The sequence below is a fragment of the Silene latifolia genome, chromosome 5 (genome assembly GCF_048544455.1).
Source record: "Silene latifolia isolate original U9 population chromosome 5, ASM4854445v1, whole genome shotgun sequence".
Taxonomy (NCBI): domain Eukaryota; kingdom Viridiplantae; phylum Streptophyta; class Magnoliopsida; order Caryophyllales; family Caryophyllaceae; genus Silene; species Silene latifolia.
Window position 1 is genome coordinate 4,003,062 of NC_133530.1, and position 11,389 is coordinate 4,014,450.

General features: G+C 37.9%; 1 protein-coding gene across 1 annotated transcript; it reads left to right on the plus strand.

Moving 5' to 3' along the window:
* The first annotated feature begins 2,652 nt into the window (after positions 1 to 2,652).
* On the plus strand, positions 2,653 to 4,935 carry LOC141655811 (uncharacterized). Its single transcript, XM_074462854.1, has 2 exons — positions 2,653 to 4,337; positions 4,670 to 4,935. Exons 1-2 carry the CDS (start codon positions 3,122 to 3,124, stop codon positions 4,681 to 4,683), a joined length of 1,230 nt encoding a protein of 409 aa, XP_074318955.1. The 5' UTR covers positions 2,653 to 3,121; the 3' UTR covers positions 4,684 to 4,935.
* The last annotated feature ends 6,454 nt before the right edge of the window (positions 4,936 to 11,389 follow it).

An 11,389-nucleotide genomic window follows, 5' to 3' on the forward strand; every position in this document is an offset into this window, starting at 1 on the left:
TTCTGATGTGGGACAATTCAACTATTTGTACATAATATATATATTCATAATACCTCCATTACTTTTCAATGTGGAACGAATAATATACTTAGAAAAACACCATATTTTTCGAACCTACTTTGACATCCAACCCGATTTAATAATAAGCAAATACTATACTATCTATTAATATTCGTAATTTTTTATTTTTTTTATCATAATTAAAATATGTGCAGATGATATGAAACCAATACTCTAACGATAACATTTTCTACCACGAATCTAATTATATAATTTTCATACTTTTTTACGATGCTTTTTTGTCAAATGGTATAAGTTTTTATATAAAAATTATAAACTTCACTTAAATATAATATAGAAAATATATATCATATTTTGGAGGTAATGATAGAAACTCTTAAAAGCTCTCTAAGACAATACTTGAGAGACTCGAAATATTTTGGGTTGTTACCTAAGTTTCAAAGATGCCTCCTATTTATAATCATAGGATCACCCCACTTTATGCTAATCTTTCGATGTGAGACAATTCTATTATTTATACACAGTATATTTACCTCACCAACGTTTTCTTGTTTGAGACCCATGAATTTTCTAGTTTTATAGAACCTTCCATAGTTACAAAAAGATATCTCCGGGATTACGGTACTAACTCATCTATGCACTATTTATGGTTATTATTTTATTAGTCGTGCAAACGTGATTATTTAGGCTAAAAATTTTAGCCTAGCTAAGGTGTAGAATTATGACAAAAGTAAGGCCCATTTAGAGATAAATCAACTTAGGCAAGAAATTTTTTTAGGATTCTTATTCTTTTAGTTATAAGGGGATTATTCTTCTAATTAGTCTCAACATATCCCACTTAAAATAGTTCAAACCAGCAATTTCCACCTTATCGTCATCACCCTAAGGTTTTGGTTGAAATGATTCATCTATTACACAATTGGTTAACCTATCAAAATGAACCCGATCGAGAAATCGAACTGAAACCGAAACTAAGATCGTATTTTTATATCCGAACCTAAATTTGCTCAGCCCTACTTTTAGGTCCATGAATAAATATAATTTAAGACACGAAGTTGCATTGCTTTTCATGTATTGTTATACTTCGTAGTAGTATACTCCACCAAATAAAAACATGAATTTGTTATTAAAATTGTAACTTGTGATAAAGCGTTTTTAAAGTCTTCAACATTATGAATTTAGGATATCTAGTTGCAGATTTCTCAGTAAACAATACACATGACACTCGACTCGAATTATTGACTCAATGTCCGAAATATTCACTGTGTAACCACTAAGCATTGGGTAAGTCGAGGCCAAGTGATAAGATAAAAAGATACTCGTAAGATGGAAAATAAAATAACGTATGGACCCTGCACAAAGCATGCGATCGAGAGCTTTAATCATCCCCCAAAAAATATCATCTTTCCAAGTAATTCATTTAAAATACCCAATCGAAATTCGAACTTTTTAATGAGTTAATTTTTTTTAACGCATGAGCTCGTTTGCAGAACCAGATTGTATTGAGCATGTCATATCAAGAGAAAACTATTCATCAAGTTTCAAGTTTATGAAGTATGTCGGTCAATGTTAGAAAATAAAGCTCCAACCTGTATGAGTTTTACATGTAAGAATCTCATATTGGAGAATTAGAGAAGAAAATTCCACTATATATATGACAACTTCTTTGATGACAAGAATTTTGTTAGCCTTTATTATTTCTTTTTTTTAATTACGATATGTTAAAACTTAAAAAAAAAAAAAAAAAAAACAATTGAAGTCATGCAAATTGTTATTTAAAATAAATGAAGGAGAAATGAATCTACGTCGACATTCATTTTCTTTTTAGATGAGTATTTGCATTCTACTAGTATGTTTTTATAAGATAAATGTTGGATCCTATCGGGTTTGGATATAGATCTCCTTCGTGAGATCAAAATTTGGCAAAATAGTCTAATTTGTTTGTATTTCATGTGCAAAATCGTAATTTTCATTAACTCTTTAGTTTAAATTGATAATTTGTCTTCGATTAATGTCATAATTTCTTTTGCGCGGAAAATTAGTTAAAAATTTGAAAAAAAAACTTAGGATATCGTGTGCAAAACCAGTAACTTCACGGGTGACGGGTATAATGAACATGAACTAAAAACTCAAGAGCACCATATAAAACTCGTTATCTGTAAAAAAAAAATAGTTCACATTATTTTATCCCTCCAAAAGTTAATAAAACATTAAATTGTAAAAGTTATATATTACCATTTTTGCGTAATTTAATCAAGGACACTCATCAATATATCTATCATAAATTTTGAACATAAGTTATGACATGGTCACAGACTCACAGTTAATGTTCAAAGTCTTATACTACTTCCATCAAGGTTAATAGTTACGGAATATCTATTATTTTTGGCAGAAAAATAAAGGGAATAAAGATGAGTGATTTTGTATCACGTATACGTACATAAAACACATTCCACTCATACATGTAAGAGGGCTCACAAAAGTATGTCAAAAATGAAAATAGATAATTATTCACTAATACACAGCAAAATATAAATAGATAACTTTTCACTGGGACGGAGTGCGTATAAATTATCGAATAAGGAATAATAATAAGGAAGGATTATTATTTATAGGAATATAGAAGTTAGTTAAAAGAATTAGTTGGAGTCGGTTAATACACTAACTACTCCTAAACAACTATGGTTAGTAATTAACTAACTATGGTTAGGTTGTTAAGAAGTCTGTTATAAATACTAACAGATTCATTCATTGTAACTACTTTTACATATAACAAATTCTCAAATTAATATTACATTCTCCTTTACAATTCTTGCGTATTCATTCTCATATCTTCATCTCTAACTCTTCTTATCTTCATCATCTCTTAACATCTCCATCTTCAACCTTGAAGCTCAATTGTTCACCTATGCTAACAGTCACATAATTCAATATGGTATCAGTATACAGTATGATGATTCTGGTTTTTCTGGGTCTATTTCTTGCTTGAATATATCAAGGAATAGAGGTATAATTTCACATATCGCTTCCGCACTCATTCTCTATAGTTCTTTTCTTCTTTCTTTATACAGTCCTGTTGTTTTCACATCTATTTTCAATCATGCCTGAAGTATCTTCAACTGAAGTAAATTTCGACTATTATGATGACCCACTGTATTTGTCATCTTCTGATCAACCAACTGCCACCCTTTCTTCTTTTCTCTTTGAGGGCCATGATTTTATGGGTTGGAAACGTGAGGTTTTAATGTCCTTAGCTGCAAAAAATAAAGATGGTTTGTTAGATGGTAGTTGTCCCATGCCCCCTCCAACTGATAAGCGTCATAAACAATGGAAGAGGTGCGATTTTATGATTATGAGATGGCTTTCAAATTCGTTGGATCATAAAATTCGGGAGAACTTTAAGTATGTCAGTTCTTCTAAAGAATTCTGGGGTGAACTGGTTGAAAGATTTGGTCAGTCGAATGCGTTGGAAGTTTACCAATTAACCAAGGATTTGGGGGACATTGCACAGGCTAATCTTTCTCTTGTTGAGTACTACAGTAAAATGAAGAACTTATGGGAAACTCTTGATTCAATTGACCCTTTACCATCATGTTCCTGTGGTAAAATCAGTCTGTGTACATGTGCTTTGGTCAAGAAAATGATTGACAGGGACAACAATGCCAAGATTATTCAATTTCTTATGAACTTGAACAACAGCTATGATGGAGTTCGCACTCAGATTCTTTCCTTAGAGCCTTTGCCATCTATTAATAAAATCTTAGCCTTGTTGCAAAAGGTGGAGCGGCAAAAGCAGATTACTGAGACTGTCTCTAATTTAGCAGAATCAAGTGCTTATGTTGGTTTTAGACAGTCTGGACAAAGCAAAGGTTTTCAGAATACACAGAATGCTGCACCTGGACCTGTTAGTGACAAGCACTGTGATAATTGCAATAGGTTTGGGCATACAAGGGAGACTTGTTTTGGTCTTAACAAATGTCCACACTGCAAGAAGACAGGGCACAATCCTGCTAATTGTTTCTTAATTAGGGGATTTCCTTCAGATAAAGCAAAGGGTAAAGAAAAAGTTGCTCCTCATAAGTCTTATCCACCACGTAAAGGAGCTAATTCAGCAGATGTAATTCCTGATTCACCTTTGGAGAACTCCTCTTTGGAAGATACAGAACATCAAGGGTTTAATGCTGCTGCTACTGGTTCTGATGCTATAGCTGGGTTCAGTTCTGCAGCTCTGGATGGAATAATTACTTCTGTTGTTGATCAGGTCCTTAAAAGGATATCTGATCAGCAACCCACTTTATCCTCCATTAATTTTGCAGGTCTGATCTCTTCTAACTCTTATGTTTTTACTGCACATAGGTCTGATTTTATGCATGATTGGATAGTTGATACAGGTGCCTCGGATCATATGACATATGATTTTTCATTATTGTCTAATGTGCATACTTTCCAAAGACACGTTAGAGTAGGTTTGCCTGATGGCAAGCATTAAGTTAGTTCACAAAATGGGTACCGTGGTTCGATCGATAAAATTACCTTGCAGAATGTATTTTTCATTCCGATTTCCAAAGCAAAATTTCTGTCAGTTAGTAAATTGCTTGACCATAACAAACTGTCTGTGGTGTTTACTTCTACTGATTGTGCTTTTCAGGACCTTTCAAATGATATGGTTGTTGCTAAAGGAAAGAGAGTTGGGGATTTATATCGACTAAATAAACAGCACAAGCCATGTTCTAGGGTTTTGTTAGTTAAAACTATCACAAATGCTGTAATTTCTACACTTGATTCTGTGCTCAGTAATAAGATTTCTCATGTTAGCAATGTAATTCTTCCTGTTCTTGATATGGTTCATGCCAGATTAGGCCACATGTCTACTGAGAAACTAAAATTTGTACCTGAATTCAGCAATATAATAAAAAGGGACTCTTTTCATTGCAAATCTTGTGTTATAGCTAAGCATCATAGACTGCCTTTTCCAATTAGTACTAGTAGAGCATCTGCCTGTTTTCATTTGTTGCATATGGATGTTTGGGGTCCTTATAGGACACCTTCATTAACTGGGGCAAAATATTTTCTTACTATTCTAGATGATTATTCTAGGAATACATGGACCATTCTTTTTCAATCTAAGGATCAAGTATATGGTCTCATAAGGGATTTCTTTGCTTATGTTCATACTCAGTTTCAAGGTGTTATTAAAGCCATAAGATCTGATAATGGTTCAGAATTTTTGCAAGAACATTGTGGAACATTGTTTAAATCTAAGGGAATAGTTCACCAAACTAGTATAGTTGGCACCCCACAGCAAAATGGTAGGGTAGAACGAAAGCATAGACATTTACTTGAGACTGCAAGAGCTTTAAAATTTCATGCTAACTTGCCTATCAAATTTGGGGGATTGTTTGTTAATCGCTACATACTTAATTAATTTGATGCCTACACTGTGGTGCACAATAAAACTCCATTTGAATTGCTTTTTGGATCTGAACCTACATATGCAAACTTGAAAATTTTTGGGTGTCTTTGTTATGCTACAATGCCTCCTACCTTTACTGATAAATTTGGGAGTAGGGCTAGGGAGTGTATTTTTATAGGATACCCTAATAATCAAAAAGGTTACAAATTGTATGACTTAAAATTGCATAAAGTTTTTATAAGCAGAGATGTTCTTTTTAAGGAACATATCTTCCCTTTTCATAAAGACACACATCATGAAGAATTACAGATCACTACTAGTGATCTGGTTAATCCAGCTACATCATCTATTCCTGTACCTGTTACTGCAACTGGTCCAATAGCACCTACCACAGAGGAGGTTTCTTTAGAGCAAACTACTGAGGTTGTTCCCAATACTGCCACAAGTTCAGAACAAGGACAGGATGAGCAACAGACTGGGGTTGAAATTAACCTACGAAGGTCTACTAGACCAAGACAGGTGTCAACCTGGTTGCAAGAGTATCAGTGTAAAATACCTGGGCATTCATCAATTGCTGGGACAGTTCAGGCTACTGCTTTCCAGTCAGAAGTTATAACTGCTCTTGAAGACTATCATTCAGAGTATGTGGGGTCTTTATTTACAGCTATGCAAGAGTATGAACCCTACACTTACAAACAAGCCCAGGCTGATCCCAGGTGGGTAGAGGCAATGCAAAAAGAGGTAACAGCTTTGGAATCCAACCAGACTTGGGAAGTTGTTCAGTTACCTGCTGGACACAAAGCTATTGGTTCCAAATGGGTGTACAAAATAAAGTACAAGCCAGATGGATCAGTGGAAAGGTTCAAGGCACGTTTAGTAGCAAAGGGTTTTAATCAAGTCAAGGACAAAGATTACAAGCATACATTCTCACCAGTGGCTAAATTCACAACAGTTAGGGCTTTGTTAGCTATTGCAGCAGCAAAAGATTGGCCATTATTTCAGTTGGACATCAACAATGCATTTTTACATGGATTTTTGGACGAAGAAGTTTACATGAAGCCACCTGAAGGTTCCTGTGTTGATAAGGGAATGGTTTGCAAGTTAAAAAGGTCATTATATGGGCTTAAACAAGCATCCAGACAATGGAATAAGGAGTTAACCAAATTTTTGCAGCATCATGGGTATGTACAGTCCAGGAATGATTATTCTTTATTTACAAAATCAGATCCTGTTGCAAAGTCCTTCACTGCTATCTTAGTATATGTAGATGATGTACTCTTGACTGGTACATCAGTTGAGGAAATAGAGAGAGTAAAACAAGCCCTGCACAAAGCTTTTTCTATCAAAGATTTGGGGCAAATGAGATATTTTTTGGGATTGGAGATTTCCAGGAACAGTTCTGGTCTGATGATAAACCAAAGAAAGTACATAATGGACATTTTGAAGGATCTGAAAATGGAGAATTGTGCTTCAGTAAAGTTTCCCATGCAGCAGGGGTTGAATTTGTCTGTGGATCAAGGAGAGATTCTGGACAACCCAGAGCAATATAGAAGGCTTATAGGGAGGTTGCTCTACCTGAACATGTCCAGGCCAGACATTTCTTATAGCATTCAACACCTGAGCCAGTTTGTCAATCAACCTAGAATGCCTCATTTGCAAGCAGCCTTGCATGTGGTTAAGTATTTAAGAGGAACTATTAATACAGGTTTGTTTTATGGCTCACAAACAGGCCTGCAGCTCACAGCTTATAGTGATGCTGATTGGGGCAAGTGTGCCTATTCCTGTAAGTCCTTAAGTGGTTATTGCGTTATGCTGGGACAGTCTTTGATTTCGTGGAAAACAAAAAAAACAAGCAACAGTGAGCAAAAGCTCTGCAGAGTCTGAATATCGAAGTTTATCCTACACTACATCTGAACTGGTATGGCTGTCATCATTGCTACAGGACTTAGGTGTTTCTGTGCCACAGCCTATCCCTCTTTATTGCGATAACAAGGCTGCATTACATATTTCTGAGAACCCAGTATTTCACGAACGGACAAAGCATCTTAGCATTGACTGTCACTTTGTCCGTGATAAACAAGAGCAAGGTTTTCTAAGTACAAAGTATGTCAAGACTACTCTCCAGCTGGCTGATCTAATGACGAAACCTCTTGGCACTGCACAACATAACTTTCTGTCCTCTAAGCTGGGATTAGTTATACAACATAATCCAGCTTAAGGGGGGAATATAGGAATATAGAAGTTAGTTAAAAGAATTAGTTGGAGTCGGTTAATACACTAACTACTCCTAAACAACTATGGTTAGTAATTAACTAACTATGGTTAGGTTGTTAAGAAGTCTGTTATAAATACTAACAGATTCATTCATTGTAACTACTTTTACATATAACAAATTCTCAAATTAATATTACATTCTCCTTTACAATTCTTGCGTATTCATTCTCATATCTTCATCTCTAACTCTTCTTATCTTCATCATCTCTTAACATCTCCATCTTCAACCTTGAAGCTCAATTGTTCACCTATGCTAACAGTCACATAATTCAATATTATTCCTTAATATGAAATTAATGAAGGACTTGCAACAATATATCATGAGAAATTGAAATATGACGTCATAATTACCATACTAATTAGAGAATTAATAATGTTGTAAATCCTTCCCTAGTTGACATCTTAACATGTATCCCAATGGGCATATATTAGAGAAGGAAAATGAAAGGGCGCCACCGGGTGACACCCAATTTGGGCGCCACCCTCTCACATGGGGTGAGTGGGGACCCCTTCAATAAACAATTGTTGTGAGAGAAACCCTAATAATAATAACTTTATTTCTAATTGATACTAGGTTTATAAGAAAAATCTCTTACGATTTGAAAATAAGCTTATCTTCATATCGACATAAAAAAAAAAAAAAAAAAAAAAAAAAAAAAAAACTTGTGCAAAGCGGTGTTACACAAATTTATCATGATACTGACCTTTTAGTAATCAGTTTTATCCACTAATAAGGTTCTGTTTGAATCTGTTTTACAACTATTAGTGTAATAAAATCGCCTCACACAAAACTTACTGATGTTTTTTAGGCACTTGCACAAATCAAATGTACGTCGTTGCCTATATAAGCCAAGCAACATGCAACATGCAACATATAACTCACAAACTACAAACACTATCATCCATGGCTCCCTCTTTACTTTGCTTCACAATCCTAGCTCTCTTTTCAACTCTTGCACTCTCCCATGACATCAAACACAGCCACATTGCGGCCGGAAACCGCCTAAAATCCGTGCATTTCACCCTCTACTTACACGAACAATTCAACAAAACCGCCTATTTCGTCGTGAAAGGTGTGGCAGGGCCTACTGGCATTACCAAAATCTCAAACCCTTTTGGCTCGCTACTCGCCTACCACGACCATCTCACCGAGACACCCGACCCGACCTCAAAGATCCTTGGTTACGCCGAGGGCATGGCTATCACAGCGAGTTTCGCGGGTGAACGTAGCTGATAGAATTATATTCCTTGAATAATAATGAGATTACGAGTTACATTATATAGTCGCTATACATGTGTGAACACAATATAAAATATAGACATAATATAAACAATACGATATCTACGCTATCTATTTACTAATACACCCCCTCAGTCGAAGCGGGAGGACATTTGTCTGACGGCCGAGACCGGATCGAATCGATTGAATAGTGGCGCGCGATCCTTTAGTGAAAATATCAGCATATTGAAGCGATGAAGGGACATGAAGAACACGAACCAATCCAACCTGCACCTGTTCACGAACAAAGTGGATATCAAGCTCAATATGTTTCGTGCGTTGGTGCTGAACGGGATTACCCGATAAATAAACGGCCGAAACATTGTCACAATAAACCAAGGTGGCGTGGCGAATAGGCATGTGAAGCTCAAACAAAAGATTACGCAGCCAAGTAGTTTCGGCAACCGCATTAGCGACTCCCCTGTATTCGGCCTCTGCACTAGATTTAGAAACAGTAGGTTGGCGTTTGGAGGACCAAGAGACCAAATTATCACCCAAGAAAACACAATAGCCCGAGGTCGAGCGTTGAAAATCAGGGCAACCGGCCCAGTCAGCATCCGAATAAGCAGTTAAAGTGTGTGACTTGGACGCAGTGAGGGTGAAACCAAAATCCACAGTACCTTTAATATAACGGAGAACACGTTTCATAAACTGTAGGTGTGGTTCACGGGGGTCATGCATGAAAAGACACAGCTGCTGAACCGCATAGGTAATGTCAGGGCGAGTAATAGTAAGATATTGAAGTGCACCTGCCAAGCTACGGTATAAACTCGGATCAGCAACAGGAGGGCCAGCCGTGGCACTTAATTTGGCCGAAGTGTCCACGGGTGTGACCGAAGGGTTGCAGCTCGACATAGAAGCCCGCGCTAAAATGGATTTAGCATACTGTCCTTGAGATAAAAATAAACCTGTGGAAGAACGAGTGACAGTAATACCAAGGAAATGATGTAGAACACCAAGGTCCGTCATAGCAAATTCGCGGGACAAAGTCTGAATAATCTGCTGCAAGAGGCGATTAGACGAAGCAGTAATAACAATATCATCGACATAAAGTAACAAATAAGCCATGTCCGCACCGCGTCGATAAATAAATAATGAAGCATCCGAAATACTGCTGCGAAAGCCTTTAGAGGTGAGAAATGTAGCAAAACGTTGATACCACGCCCGAGGGGCTTGTTTAAGACCATATAAGGATTTTCGGAGTTTACAGACATGGCCTGGTTTGGACTTGTCAACAAACCCGGGTGGTTGATGCATATATACCGTCTCAACAAGGTCACCATGTAAAAAAGCATTTTTAACATCAAGTTGGTGTATTGGCCAGGAGCGGGAGACGGCAAGACTTAAAACAGTCCGGATGGTGGTGGGTTTAACAACGGGACTAAAAGTTTCATCACAGTCAATACCAACCTGTTGAGTTTTGCCATTAACAACCAAACGCGCCTTATAGCGTTCAAGAGTACCATCCGACTTAAACTTATGGCGATATAGCCACATGCACCTAATCACAGAAGCATCAGAGGGCCTAGGCACTAAATCCCATGTGTTATTTTCAATTAGAGCACGATACTCGGCTTTCATTGCGGTAGTCCAATTCGGGTCTTGAAGAGCAATGCTAGGGGATTTGGGTAAAGGGGAGATGGCAGGAGGGGTTGAGGCGATGAGGTTGAGGCGATCGATGGGTTTATATATGCCATGGCGAGCACGGGTGGCCATGGAATGGGGCTGGGTTGGGGGCCGGTACGGAGGTGGTGGGGGAGGTGGAGGCGGAGGTGGGGGGGTGGGTGTGCTGGCAGGGGCAGAGGGCGGGGTTTGAATTTGTGTGGCAGGGGAAGTAGGGGTGGGTGGGTTTTGTGTTTGCGGGTTGGGGGAGGGCTTGGAGGTTCGGGTGGGGGAGAGGCTGTTGGGTAGGAGAACGTGTCAGGTGGGAGGGGTGGTTGAAGGAAGTCGTAGGCTGTGGGTGAGGGCGTGTCGATGGAGGCAAAGGGAAAGGTATGTTCATCAAATGTGACATGACGGGACAACAAAATTTTTCCAGTATCGAGCTCTAGACACCGGTACCCTCTATAGTTGGCGGGATAGCCAAGGAAGACACAACGTGTGGACCGGGGAAGGAGTTTGTGTTGACGCGTGGCAGAGGTATTTGGGTAGCACAGGCAACCGAAGACACGGAGGTGTTTGTATGTGGGAGTGCGGAGGAAGAGGGCGGAAGCGGGGGATCGGTAATTTAAGAGTTTGGAAGGAAGAATATTGTGGAGGTAGGTTGCTGTGTGTAGGGCATCGACCCAAAAAGTGGGAGGGAGGGACGCGTGAAGGAGGAGTGTTAACATGATTTCATTTAGTCGTCGAATCATGCGTTCCGCTTTACCATTTTGGGGTGACGTTTGTGGACATGAAAAACG